This window comes from Molossus molossus, unplaced genomic scaffold (genome assembly GCF_014108415.1).
Source record: "Molossus molossus isolate mMolMol1 unplaced genomic scaffold, mMolMol1.p scaffold_m16_p_3, whole genome shotgun sequence".
NCBI classification, from domain to species: domain Eukaryota; kingdom Metazoa; phylum Chordata; class Mammalia; order Chiroptera; family Molossidae; genus Molossus; species Molossus molossus.
Genome location: NW_023425366.1, coordinates 98,644,883 through 98,659,365, shown reverse-complemented (window position 1 = coordinate 98,659,365; position 14,483 = coordinate 98,644,883). Strand labels below are relative to the sequence as shown.

General features: G+C 46.7%; 1 protein-coding gene across 1 annotated transcript in view; it reads right to left on the bottom strand.

Moving 5' to 3' along the window:
• The window catches only part of STYXL1 (serine/threonine/tyrosine interacting like 1), a 59,432-nt gene that overhangs the window by 6,354 nt on the left and 38,595 nt on the right, over positions 1 to 14,483 (bottom strand). Inside the window, exons 6-7 of the mRNA XM_036280258.1 lie at positions 6,459 to 6,556; positions 4,585 to 4,697 (exon numbers count right to left, since the gene is read on the bottom strand). Of these exons, the coding sequence (XP_036136151.1) occupies positions 4,585 to 4,697; positions 6,459 to 6,556 (211 nt within the window). The remainder of the gene's footprint in view (positions 1 to 4,584; positions 4,698 to 6,458; positions 6,557 to 14,483) is intronic.

Sequence of the window (14,483 nt, the reverse complement as noted above, 5' to 3'; positions counted from 1 at the left end):
TGTGTCTCTCACATTAATGTTTCTCTCTCTCTCTCCTTCCTCCTCCCTCCCTCCCTTCTCTCTAAAAAAAAGTCAATGAAAAAAATATCCTTGGCTGAGGATTAACAAAAAATAAATTTAAAAAATAATCTTCTAAAACAGAAAGCACCAGGCCCAGATAGGTTCACTGGTAAATTCTATATACCATGGAATATTATTCAGTCTTTTAAAAAAGGAAATTCTGACATGTGCCTACAACATGGATGAACCCTGAAGACATTATGCTAAGTGAAACAAGCCAGTCACAAAAGGACAAATACTGTATGATTCCATCTATATGAGGTACCTAGAATAGTCAAAATCAGAGACAAAAAAGAATGGTGTTTGTCTAGGGCTGGGGAAAATGGGGAATGGGGAATTATTATTTAATGGGTATAGAGTTTCAATTTTGCAAGAGGAAAATGTTCTGGAGATTGGTTGCACAACAATGTGAAGATACTTAACACTACTGAACTGTACACTTGAACATGTTAAAATGGTAAATTTTGTGTTACTTGTGTTTTGTCACAATTTTTAAAAAATAATAAAACACAGTGATACTAGGGGCAGAGCTGTGCAGTTATAAGGATTACTAAATCCTGGCCAGGTCAGAATAGGCCCTTGAGGACCAACCATAACCATAGTAGCCACACCCACCCACACACTCCATTTCCTGCCTACAGTGTATCTGCTGGGACTCACAGCAAATGCAGCAAGCTGGAAAGACAAGCTTTATTCTCTTTATTCTGTCTACTGAGGGGACAAAAAGGTAAAGAGACATGCCCAGGCCACTTGGTAAGAAGCAGTGCCCCATTCTTTAGACTGCAATGCCAGCGCTCTCCCTGCTGCCTTAGAGGCTTGTTAGAATCCCAGATTCTCGCCCTGGTCAGATGGCTCAGTTGGTTGGAGCATCATCCCATACACCAAAACGTTGCGGGTTCAATTCCTGGTCAGGGCATATACCTGGGTTATGGGTACATCCCCAGTTGAGGCACATACTGATCAATGTTTCTCACATCGATGTTTGTCTGTCTCTCTTCTCTCTCTCCCCACCACCCCCAGCTCTAAAAATCAATAAAAAACATACCCTCAGGTGAGGATTAAAAAAAAAAAAAAGCCCAGATTCCCCAGCTGGGCCATCTGGCTCTGCCACTTACAGCTGTGGGGCCTCAGGCAAATTACCCAGGCTTTACATGCCTCCTGCAAAATGGGGATAATAACAGGCTGTGGGGTCATTGTGTTTTCATTACACATGAAGTACTTAAAACAGCCTTGCATGTGGGAAGACTCTGTCAATGTAAGCTATTATAGTGCCTCAGGAGTTGATTTTTGTTTTTCTCTGAGGATCTTTAAGGGACCAAGCTACTCCCAGCAGTTAAAAGGCACTGAAATTGATTTCTTAAGGGCTTGCTGGCTCTGGGACCCCACACAACCTGGCACCAAAGCTTTGAGAGCCCAGGACAGGCAGGAGTGGCTCTGGGTGCTAGGTTCTTTCCAGCTCACTCCTCAACTTCCCACTCTTGTCCTTGGTGCCCCAAGGAGCTGAGCTGGAACCACAAGCCCAGGAAGCAGTATGTTGCTGGAAAGTAGTCCATATTCTTCTTGCCAGTCCTGTGGGTTCTGACAGCAGCCAGGGACACAGCTTCCCCATGTACTGAGGAGGATCCCCAGGACTACACAATGGGAGACAGGCATGTCTCTCTGGATCCCAGGCAGCAGCAGAGCTGAGCCCAGGTCCACCTGTGTCAGTGATCCAGGGTACTTGGTTGGTAGCAGAAGAAGCTAACTGCCACACAGGACTCACTCAGTCTGGAGAGGACCCAAAAGTCAGAGTAGCAGAGCTTTCCACCCGTAGCTCCAGGAGCTGCACAGCTTTTTTAGCCAAGAGTTATCTAGACAGCATTTCTGCACAGAATGCCCCACAACAGGACTTCTCTGCTAATGAGATGAAGATTACTGCTCCAGGAAGGAAGTAACAGGGTTTCTCCTGAGACCAGAACTATCTTGACCTCAGGCACCCAAGTGCCCATCTACCTAATGACCAGAACAATGCCCAGGTGTCCCTCACCCTCATAGCTGGAGCTGTGCATCTCCTTGCAATGAAGATCAGGTGCCAGCCTGCACGTGCCACATTACTATGGGGGACTGGCCCTTGCTGCTGGAGAACTCAGAAGAGCCAAGTGGGTGAGGGGACTCCTCTCTCTGCTCTCACCCCAGCTGGCTCTGGAAGCAGCTGTGACACCTGCTTTTGATGTGGCCAGAGAGAAGGTTGTGATTTGCTTGTTAGGGTTAGGACATGTCACTAAATATCAGAGTCAGAAGTCTCCTAAGACCTTCTTGTACCCAACCCTCCCTGTGAGCAATGAGGACACCAAGGACCACAGCAGGGCAGGGCTTACTGATATTCACAGACTGGCCCCCTTCAAACTCCAGGGGAGCTCAAGTCCTAGAACTCCCTGAGGCCCCTGTGGGTGGGGAAGCTCAGCCTGCCTTCTGCCAGCTCTTTGTCTTCCCATACCAGCTCAAAAGGGCAGTGAAGAAGAGGCCCCTCATAGGACAGAGCCCATTGCCGGGAAAGGTACTAGAGAGGCATCTCTAGCAGCACAATAGCACAGGCCTCCTTCCCCAGATTTATTAGCAACATCACCCTCTCCCCAGCACACACCAAAATAATCCTCAGGCAGGCAGTGATCCCAGTGGGAGGGTGCCCGACAACTCACCTTGAATGGGGTGAGAGAGCAGGCATGTGGGCCTCTCACTCCAGGCCCTCTGTTTCTGCATCCAGACTCTTTTGGTTTTTATCTATTTATTTTTAAATATGTTTTATTGGTTTTTTAGAGAGAGAAGAAGGGAGAGAGAGATAGAAACATCAATATGAGAGAGAAACATGAATGTCCCCCACTGCCTCCTGCATACCCTCGACTGGGGATCGAGCTCACAACCCGGGCATGTGTCCTGACTGGGAATGGACCAGGACTTCTCAGTCCATGGGATGATGCTTAATCCACTGAGCCACACCAGCTGGGCTCTTTTTTTAAGTTGTGGTAAAATACACATAATATAAAAGTTACCATTTTAACCATTTTAGACATACAGTTCAATGGCATTAACTACAGTCACTATATTGTGCATCTACTCTATATTTCATCTTCCCAAACTCTATGCCCATCAAACAACTCCCCATTCCCCCTGTCCCCTGCCCCCAGCCCCTGGCATTCACCAATCTACTTTTTGTCTCTATAAATCTGACGTTTCTAATCATCTCATATAAGTGAAATCATACAGTATTTGGTCTTCTGTGACTGGCTTATTTCACTTAGCATAATGTCCTCAATGCTGTAGCATGTCAGAGTTTTCTTCCCTTTTAAAGCTGAATAATATTCTATTGTATGAATAGACCACATTTTGTTTATCTATTCATCTGTCGATAAACACTTGGTTTGCTTTCACCTCTTGGCTCTTGTGAATAATGCTGCTATGAATATGAGTATACACATATCTCTTTGAGTCCCTACTTTCACTTCTTTTGGGTGTATACCCAGAAGTGGAATTGCTGGATATCCAAGACTCTTTCTTGCCTGCAATTTCTTTTCTTTTTTTTTTTTATCCTCACCCGATGATATTCTTCCATTTTTTGTACAGATAGAGTGGGAGGGAGAGAGAGAGAGAGAAACATCGACGCGAAGGGACACATCGAGTGGCTGCCACTGGCACGACCAACCAGGGCCGGGGACAAACTGCAACCGAAGTACGTGCCCTTAGCAGGAACCGAACCAGGGTCTCTCCGGACCGCAGGCCGACGCTGTAACTGCTGAGCCAAACTGGCCAGGGCTCTTGCCTGCAATTTCACTCCCAAAAAGCATGCTGTGTCAATAGCCAAAACCACTGGCAATGGGCTCTGATCATGGTCATCCTTTGTCCCTCCAAGCACACTCCTGGACAAATGTGGGAGCTTTTCAGGTCCTACCCAAGCCCTCTGACATAATGTACAAGCTGTGCTGGGCTAGGCTCCCCCCTCCCCTCAGGACAGGCCTGTGATCTCGTAAGGCAGTAGGCAAGCACTGCCCTGGGAGTGAGGAGCCTTGAGTTTCCACAGGGTTTGTCCTAACGAGTCCCTCCTTTCTTGTCCTCTCTGGGCCCTGCTCCCCTCAAGGGTAAAAGAATTGTTGGAGTGGGAGCCCACTGAAACCCTGCCAGCACTGCAATTCTATGACTCCAAGCAGCAGCAAAAATGCACCTCTCTTAGAGAACCATGAACAAACCCTAATGGACAGACTAATGGCAGTGGGGGACATGCAGAAAGCTGCCAGCTGCAGCCTTGCCCAATCTGCATCCCCATGTGCCCAGCCTCAGGCCTCCAGCACAGAGAGCTGGGACTTTGACTTTGGGTGTGGTGTAGTGTGCTGGGTAGAGCCCTGGACTCGAAGCTTCCTTTCTTGGGCTCTCCCCCTCTCATCCCCCAATCAGGGCCCTGAGGCAGTGCTGGGGGCCATTCCTACCAGGTGCAGCTCAGACCCCACTTCATGGAGGAGACTATGGTCAGAGACTAGACCAGAGAATGCATACCTTCAAGGTCTGCTGATTCTGGTGCATGAGGTAGGCCAAGATGGCTGCACAGCTACGACTGATGCCCAGAGTGGAAAATACCAGGATGACAGAGCCAAGTTCGAGGTGGATATCTGCAAGAGGAAGGAAAGGTTATGGGGTTGGATGTGGGGGTGATCAGAGGCGGTGTGACTGTGTGTGCCCCCTTCTCTGTGCACTGGCCTCAGGGGGTCCAAGAGTGAATTCAGAACCAGCACACTGAGTCTCAGGCAAGTCATGTGACATCACTAGGACAGTTTCCTCACTTGGCAAATGGGGATTCTCTCTGGACTGTAGGCCAATGCTCTAACCGCTGAGCCAAACCGGCCAGGGCTGTATTACTTTTGTATGAGGTTTTGTGTGTGTGTGTGTGTGTTTTTGTACATGCCCCTAGCGGGAACCGAACCCGGGACTCTCTGGTCCGCAGGCCGACGCTCCAACCGCTGAGCCAAACCGGCCAGGGTCAAATGGGGATTTTCAGACCTAGCTGGCAGTTCAAGAGAATCACACCTGGGCATTCAGCATTATCATGCAAAGGCTCTTTCTTGGCTCTCCAGGCTTTCAGACCGGGAAGGTCTGCTACCAGTTGGCCTCCCTGGGTGAAGATGAGAGGATCGTCCCCTCAAGGGCACGTGGTGCTGACAGAGGTAGTTAGCCTGGATGCGAATCCTGGCTCTGCCACTCACTAGTTGTGGGGCTTGGGCATGTTACTCTTAGCAACAGTTTCCTCATTTGGAAAATGAGATAACAGTATCCTTGTAAGGTTTTGTGCTGTGCTTAGACTGGTGCCTGGCACAGCTGTCAGCATACCTAACAGTGATGCTGAGTCTGTGTGTGAGTCTCACCCAGTGACGGGTAGGGAGGAAATCTAAGCTGGCATCCTAGGCTGGTTTGGTAACCTCCAAAAATTTAAGATTACCATTCAAAGTGCTAAAGCAGGGCTCAGATGATTAAGGCCAACTGATTCATCATATGGTTAAGGAAACTGAGGCACCAAGCAGTTAAGGACTAGCCCAGAGCCACCCAGTGAGGTGGGGCTGGAGAGGGGCCTCTTTGTGCTATAGAGCTCTGCCATCCCATGGTGGGAATGTGGCAAATCTCATTCTCAGCTCCTAGTTAAGTGATTTTTGCAACATCTTGGGCAAATAAGAGATGTTGAGCCAAAATGCAGTGACTCAGGCCAGGGGCTGAGTTGGTGCCAAGTGGGCAGTCCTAGGATGGGGCCTCTGACCTAACTCAACCTCACTCACTCCAGGGATTTTAACTTGGGCAATCCTGAGCCCTGGGAATTACTGAAAAATCCACCCTCAATGAGGTAAGCCACTGCTGGGCACTGCTGTGTGTGGTGGGAGAACAGAGGGGCACTGGGCTTACACACTGAAAATCAGGAAGTCAGAAGCTCTGGAGTCTTCCTTCTACCCCACCTTGCTGACCAGACAAAAGGGCAGAGTTAGATTCACCTCTGAGTCACCAGAGCACAGTGCAGAGCAGGCCTCCATGAACATATGCTCCCATGGTGGGCCAACACCCTCATTTTGTGACAGGCCAACAGGGGCAGTGAGGCCAGCCCAGAAGGGCCACCAGTCCAGCTAAGGCCAGAACACAGGGTGTTTGATCCAGTCTGGAGCTCTCATTTGGCCCACTGTCCAGAGGTAAATGCCTGGCTGCCCATAATGCTGAGGGCCCTGGAGAAGTGGGCTTGTCCTGGGGTGATCCACACCTGGCTGGGCATGTGCTGCCCTTTCTCTCCTGAGCACTGAGAGTCACAATCAGGAATAGGCATGTGGATGAGATGCCATAGTCCCTGTACCCTTGGGCATAGGCCAGTTGCTGCCTGGTTAGAGAATGCTCCTTACCAATGAAGTGACAGAGGTGGCGCAGAAAGGGGAAAATGCTGGCTTCCAGGGAGTCTTCTATCCAGATGTGCAGAAGCTTGTCAGCATCGTCTACAAAACTAAACAGAAGAAAAGCACAGGTAATCGGGCAGACTCACACAAAGTCCCACTATGGCATCCCTCTTCCATAGCAGCAGGACCAGAGGGGAGGGATGATGAGCTAACATCAGGGAAATGTGGGCAAGGAACTAAATCCCTCTCAGAAAAAAGGTACCTATGTCATAGGGGTGGGATATAGATTAAGTCAATTAATCTATAAAAAGCATTTAAAAATCTGCTTGGCACATAGTAAGTGCTCAGTAAATGTGACATTATTATTACCCAAAGACGGTACTTTCCTAGAATATGGTGCAAATAATAAAATGAGAGAATGTGGTATGACTTTAGAGAATAAGCCTGCTATGTTATATGAAGAAAATTAGGTAAGAGAGGCAGAAAATGGTGGGGTTGCTGTTGTAGATAGGATGGTCAGGGAAGGCTTTATTGAGGAGGTGACATTTGAACAGAGGCTTAAAGGAGGTGAGGGGACAAGCCGGACAGTTATCTGAGGAAAGAGTGTTCTAAGTAGAAGAGAATGCGAGTGCAAAAGCCTTGAGAGGCAGTATGTTTAGTATATTTGAGAAACAGCAGGGAGGCCAAAATGACTAGAGTTTTATGGACATGGTGGAGAGGAGAGAGATGAGTTACGTGACATGAGTTAATGAGAGCATGCCTGCAGGGAGCCTGGCTCAATGCCTGGAATGCAGTAAGCACTTGATAATGTTGTTTATGAAGACTATAGCCTACTGGTGACATTCAATATGCAGACCACTGTAGCATGCAGAAAATTCAGTAGATTCAGAAACAAAAATAGGCTGGTTTAATTTCTGTATGAGCACTTGCTGTGACAAATACAAACACAATTCACAATCCATTGATCTATCCATCTTTCCCCTCCCATCCCTATCTTCCTCTTCATTCATCCCTCCCCACCCATCCCTCTCTCCCTCCCTCTCTCTCCACCCACCCTCCCATGCCCATCCATCCATCCATTCTTCCCTCATAGACACTCACTCAATACCTATTGAGTTCCAGATGTTGGGCTGGACCCTAGTGGACACAAGAATCAAATAGGGACCCTCCTAGCTTCAAGGAGTTTCTAGTCTGATGGGGAAGGCAGACACGAAAACAAATAGTACCAATCCATTTAGCTAGATGCTAGGATAACAAGAACTACTCATGAAATGGGGAACATCTGTAATAGTGTCAACAATTTTTAAAAAAGTCCTGGCCAGTTTGGCTCAGGGTTAGAGCATCGGCCCCCTGACCAAAGAGTCTCAGGTTCGATTCTGTCCCCAGCCTTGGTCGGGGTCATGCGGGAGGCAACCAATTGATGTGCCTCTCTCACATCTATGTTTCTCTCTCCATCCCCCTGCTCTATCTGAAAATAAATGAAAAAATATCCTCAGGTGAGAATTTTAAAAAATAAAAAAATAAAAAATAAAAAAAACATGGAAAATGTCAGTTTTAAGGTTATTAAAAAAAAAAAAAAAAAGACCTGCGCATGATACTCAAGAAGAAGAATTGGGAGAAGCTGAGGGAACTGGGGAGAGTTTCACACTGGAGAAGGCGTCTGGATGGAGAAGGTTGAAGAATACATGGTTAATATATAAAAATCAATTGGATTTCTATGTACTAGCAACAAATAATCAGAAATTGAACATTTTAAATAGCACTTATAATCACATAAAAAAACATTAAATGTTTAGGAAGAAATCTGACACAAAGTGTGCAAGAACTGTATATAGAAAACTGCAAAACATTGCTGAGAGAAGTTAAAGAGCAAAGTAAATGGAGAGATAGACCATGTTCATGGATGAAGAGCCTCAACATTGTAAAGATGTCGTTTCAATCCCAATCAAAATTCCAGCAAGCTTCTTTGTAGAAACTGACAAGATGATTATAAAATTTATATGGAAATGCAAAGAAAACAACTTCGAAAAGAAGAACAAGCTTAGAGGCCTAACGCTACCTGATTCCAAGATTTGTTATAAAGCTATAGTAATCAACAGTACGGAACTGGTGTATATCAATGAAAAATAAAAAATCCAGATATAATCCCACACACTTGGGATTTTCAACAAGAGTATCAAAGCAATTCAACAGGAAAAGGATCATATTTTCAACAAAGGATTATCTCCATGTACAAAACAATGAACTTTCTTCCATTTCTGAAACCACATACAAAAAGCATTTCAAAATAGATAAAAACACGTGAAGGTTAATCCATAAAACTTCTAGAAAAAAATGAAGGAGAAAGTCCTTGTCAAAATTCAAGTGTCCATATATACATGGGTTTGTTTGGACTCTCTTCTGCTCCATTGATTTATTTTTCTATCCTGCACCAATATTACAGTACTTACTTGCTGTAGTTTTTAAGTCTTAGTATCTGGTCAAGCATACCTTCCCATTTGTTGTTCTTCGATATTTAGCTATTTTTGCCCTTTGCATTTCCATATAAATTTTAGGATTACCGTATCAATTTCCACAAACCTACTGGAATTCTATTCACAATTACATTGAACTTATAGATCAGTTGGGCAAGAATCAATATCTTTACAAAATTGATTCTTCTAATTCATAACTGAAAGAGCTAGTAATATTTTAAAGGGTAAAGGTAAAAGTTTGCAAAAGGCACCCTGGCCGGTTTGGCTCAGCGGTTAGAGCGTAGGCCTGTGGTCCAGAGAGACCTGGGTTCAGTTTCCGCTAAGGGCACATACCTCGGTTGCAGTTTGTCCCTGGCCCTGGTTGGTCGTGCAGGTGGCAGCCACTTGATGTGTACCTTTCACATCGATGTTTCTCTCTCTCTCTCTCTCTCTCTCTCTCTCTCTCTCTCTCTCTCTCTTCCTCTCTTCTTCCCACTCTATCTGAACAAAAAATTGAAAAATGTCCTCAGGTGAGGATAAAAAAAAAAAAAAAGTTTGCAAAAGGCAGAAACTGTGAAAATTTTGTTGCTTGCATGACCTTTGCTCAGCCTTCTGTTGAGTACCGACAAGGATTATCAGGATTATTTGCAAGGCAATGGATAACCCAGCAGATACCAGAGGAGATATCAGACCAGTCCAACTGCAAAGTACATCAGCAGGAACTGCCGGAAGTTAAAAGTAGGGTATATAACCGACACCCCAACCCTAATTTGAGGCTGACCCCTTCTCAGCTCAGCCCATCTGCACCCAGGCATGTGCAATAAAGCCATTTTGCTCTACATTGGCCTTGTGTTGTGAATGTGATCTCCCACCAGCTCAGACCTTTTATTTGGTGCCAAAACCCAGGAGTTCTGTGAGGATCCCACATAGGGGGCAACTGCAGGCCCCCGGAGTCCTCCAGACTCTTATCAGACCGGGATCGATCACATCCTCAACTGGATACTGGACCTCCAACCTTTCCTGCCGATCCAGCATCAACATGGACACTAATTCACTGGTGAGTGTTTTTTTTTTGTTTGCCTACCAGTCTGATTTTCCAGGCTATCCTGTTATCTCCCGCCCAGGACATAAGAGAGCCAGGTCTCTCGGTCATGCCTGTATGATTGTCCCTCTTGAAATCCAGCACTGGTCGGGACACACTCTTCAGGAAGCAGGTTCCCTCAGCTCACCATATATCTAGGGATGGCTGATATAGGTGAGCTGCACGGCTCTCTACTCTAGGGGAGAAGAGAGGACGCCTTCTTCTTCCACTAGTGTATCCGTCGGATGGCTAGGCCGCGACATCTCACACTGCAACATGGGAAACGCTTAATCTGCCATCCCTCGTACAACACCCATAGGATGTCTCCTAAAAAACCTACAGACCCTAGGGCTCGCTCAGGATTTACGTCCCAAGCAACTCATTTTTTACTGTAACACTGCGTGGCCTCAGTACAAATTAGACAATGGGTCACAATGGCCTGAGAACGCACTTTCTATATTCTCATCGACCTAGACAATTTCTGTCAAAGGCAAGGAAAATGGTCTGAGGTTCCTTATATCTAGGCCCCTTTGCACTTAGAACACACCCCTCTTTATTCGATTCTTGCTCTCCCTCCCAAATCTTCCTACTCCACTCTAATCCTCCCAAACCTTCCTCTGAAGACAGCGCGCTAACTTCCGATTCCTTCTTTGACCCAGCCAATCTCACTCCACCACCTCCTCCCTCAGACCCCCCGGCAGGGCCCCCTCCAGCCCCTTCTGTGGGCCCCCACCCCGCCCTGAACCTCCTACTCCAGCTCCGACTCTATAGCTGCAAATGACTCCCTCACACACGCAATTGGGAACCATGTTTGGTCCCTGTCTGTCCCTCACCTCAGCCCCCGTTTTAGAATTTCCCCATGAGGGAAGCAGCAGGAGCTGAAGGGATTGAAAGAGTTCATGCCCCCTTCTCTCTCTCAGATTTGTCCCAAATAAATAAAATACTAGGATCCTTTACCGAGGATCCCACCAATTATACTCAGAAATTCGAGTACCTTACCCAGTCCTATGATCTAACTTGGAATGATATTCATGTTATTCTCTCTTTCACCCTTAATCCGGAAGATACAATTTGAGTCTGGGTTAATGCCCAGGGCCATGCCAGTGCTCTGAGATGACAGGCCCCCACTAACCCCATAGGGCCCAAGCAGTCCCTAGCCAGGACCCCAGGTGGAACTATCAGGACAATGGGGCAGGTAGGAAAACCAGGGACCATATGGCAATATGTCTCATTGAGGGACTAAAAAAGCCTCACACAAGGCAGTTAACTATGAAGAATTGGCTGAAATAATCAAGGAAAGGAATACAAACTCTGCAACCTTTCTATCCCACCTTACACAGGCTATGAGAAGTTATACTAACTTAGATCCCACTAGGCCAGAAGGAACTGTCATTTTAAACATGAGATTTATCTCTCAGTCAGCCCCAGACATTAGGAGAAAGTTACAAAAACTTGAAGATGGCCTTCAAACCCATCAACAGGAACTTCTAAATCTAGCCTCTAAGGTTTTTAATAATCACGACAAAGAGGCTAAACAGCAAAGGATAGCAGAATTCCAAATGCTTGCCTCTGCCATCAGAGCCCCCACTAATCAAAGGGGTCGGCAAACCCCCTTCAGGGGACAGAAGGGCATACACCAGGATCAGCAGAGCGGACCCCTCCCTGCTTTGAGTGTAATCAGACTGACCATAGGGTGAGGCAATGCCCCAATCCCTGACCACCACCTAAGCCATGTCCTCAATGTGGAGGACCCCACTGGAAGTCGGACTGCGGACAGACTGCGCAGAGTCATCCCTTCCTCGGGCTGGCGGAATGGGCAGTCCAGGCCTTGAGCTGATTGGCCTTGCGGCTGAAGACTGAAGGTGCCCAGGAATAGACGCCCCGACCGTCATCTAAGCCTCGGGTAACTCTGATGGCAGCAGGTAGGCCAATTTCATTTTTTTTTTTTTTATCCTCACCCGAGGACATTTTTCCATTTTTTGTTCAGATAGAGCGGGAGGGAGAGAGAGGAAGAAAGAGAGAGAGAGAGCAAAACATCGATGTGAAGAGACACATCGAGTGGCTGCCACCCACACGACCAACCAGGGCTGGGGACAAACTGCAACCGAGGTACGTGCCCTTAGCGGGAACCGAACCCGGATCTCTCTGTACCGCAGGCCGACGCTCCAACCGCTGAGCCAAACCAGCCAGGGCCAATTTCATTTTTAATCAATACCTGGGCAATCTACTCTGCCCTCCCCGAGTTCAGGGGTCCTCTTCCACACTCTGGGGTTTCAGTTGTGGGAATTGATGGCCAAATATCGCAAGCCAGGGCAACCCAGACACTCACTTGTTCTTTAGGCCCTTATATCTTTCTCCACTCTTTTTTAGTGTTACCAGTCTGCCCCACTCCCTTGTTAGGGTGAGACATTCTATCTAAACTCCATGCTACTTTAACCTATACTCCTTCTTTCCCCACTAACCACTCTCATTCTTTACTTTGTCTCCAAAAATCTGCTTCCTTTCCTAACATAAACCCCCAGAGTCCCTCTGTCCCCTCGAGGGGGCAGGGCGGGATCCAAAGGCCTTGCTGGCCTCTGGTGAAATACCACTACTCTTACGTTTTTTCACTGACCTGGAGAGGCAGGGGAGGAGGATTAGCCCCAGGGGCTCTCGCTTCTGGCGCCAAGTGCTGGGCTGCACTGGCTGGACGCCACCTGTTCTGGGGACAGTGCTAGGTGGGGAGTTTAACTGGGAGAGTACACCTGTCAATCAATAATGAAGGTTTCCTAAAGTGAGCTCAGGGAGGACAGAAACCTCCTGTGAAGTAGAAGGACAAAAGCTCCCTTGATCTTGATTCTCAGTATGAATATAGACCGTGAAAGCGGGCACCACGTATAATATCTCTCACTATAACCTTACAGGGGGCACCTGTAATCTAACTATTCATGATGTGTCTAACCCCTGCAATGGGAGTTTATATGTGTAAGCTCAGAAGGACTTGATGCAATACCAGAAAAAATCATACCAGGGAAATTAGTTATCCAGGTGCAGTTCTGCTGGTGTCACTGACCCTCTCCTCCCTCGAAACTTACTGTGGGAACACCTCCCTAGGCCCAAATATGACTGGACTACTTTGCTTTCCAGCAGGAATAATGTTTTTAGGTGTACTAAACATTTCTGCCCCCAGGAGAGGAATTGCTATTCAATGCCTAAACCCAGAAAAACAGGGTGGCTTATGGGCAGTAGGATATGTCACCTCAGCCAATACCTTAATCCATTCCTTCATCCCTAATTTAACCTCATCAAGCTCTGAGCCCATCATAGGGCAAAAAGGAAGTCGGACTCCTCATAGCAGGAGTCATAGCTGCAATCACCACTGCAGGCCTCATGGGAGAAATTACTTATAATGCCATAACAGTAAAAAACGTAGCCAGCCCTGGCCAGTTTGGCTCAGCAGTTAGAGTGTCGGCCTGCGGTCCAGAGAGACCCAGGTTCAGTTCCTGCTAAGATCATGTACCTGGGTTGCAGTTTGTCCCCGGCCCTGGTTGAGTTGTGTGGGTGGCAGCCACTCGATGTGTCCCTTTCACATCGATATTTCTCTCTCTCTTTCTCTCTTCCTCTCTCTGCCTCCCACTCTATCTGAACAAAACATGGAAAAAATGTCCTCGGGTGAGGATAAAAAACAAACAAACAAAAAAAAAACGTAACCACCACCATGGCAAATATAGGTAGAGATACAGGTAAAAATTTCAAACTTCTTTCAAAATCCCTTGACTCTCTTGCCTGCATGGTAATAGATAATCACATTACACTAGACTATTTACTGGTCAAAGAAGGAGGTCTATGCATGATAGCAAATACATCTTGTTGCTTCTATGTTAACTCAACTGGCGAGGTCGAGGAGAGGACACAATGTATTCTAGATAATGCCCAGTGGCTAAAAGAATTCAGACAGGATCACCTGGCCCAATCTTTCTGGACAAGTATAGAGGCAGCCTTGCCTAAACTAAGCTGGCTTCTCCCCTTCATAGGGCCCCTAGTATTAGCCTTCTTATTATTGCTTTTCGGACCCTGCCTCTTGCGCCTGATTACTAGGTTCGTAAAAATTGACTGCAAATTTTAGTCAACCAGATAGTTGGACAATTTGTTCTAGCACAGGTTAAAGGACCCTATCACCCCATTCCCCAAGAAGTTATTTAACAAATTCTTTTTAGGAGTCCACGATGTCCCCCCACCTGCAGGAAGTAGACAAAGAGAAACTTTGCCCCTTTTTCCTTTTGATCTTCATTATAAGATGGGAATGAAAGGGTTAATAACATTTTAAAGGGTAAAGGCAAAAGTTGCAAAAGGTAGAAACTGAAAAATGTGTTGCTTGCATGACCTTTGCTCAGCCTTCTGCTGAGTACGGATAAGGACTATCTGGGTTATCCGCAAGGCAATGAATCACCGAACAGATGCAGGACGAGATATCAGACCAGTCCAACTGCAAAGTGGACAATGGCCCATGCCGAGTACGTC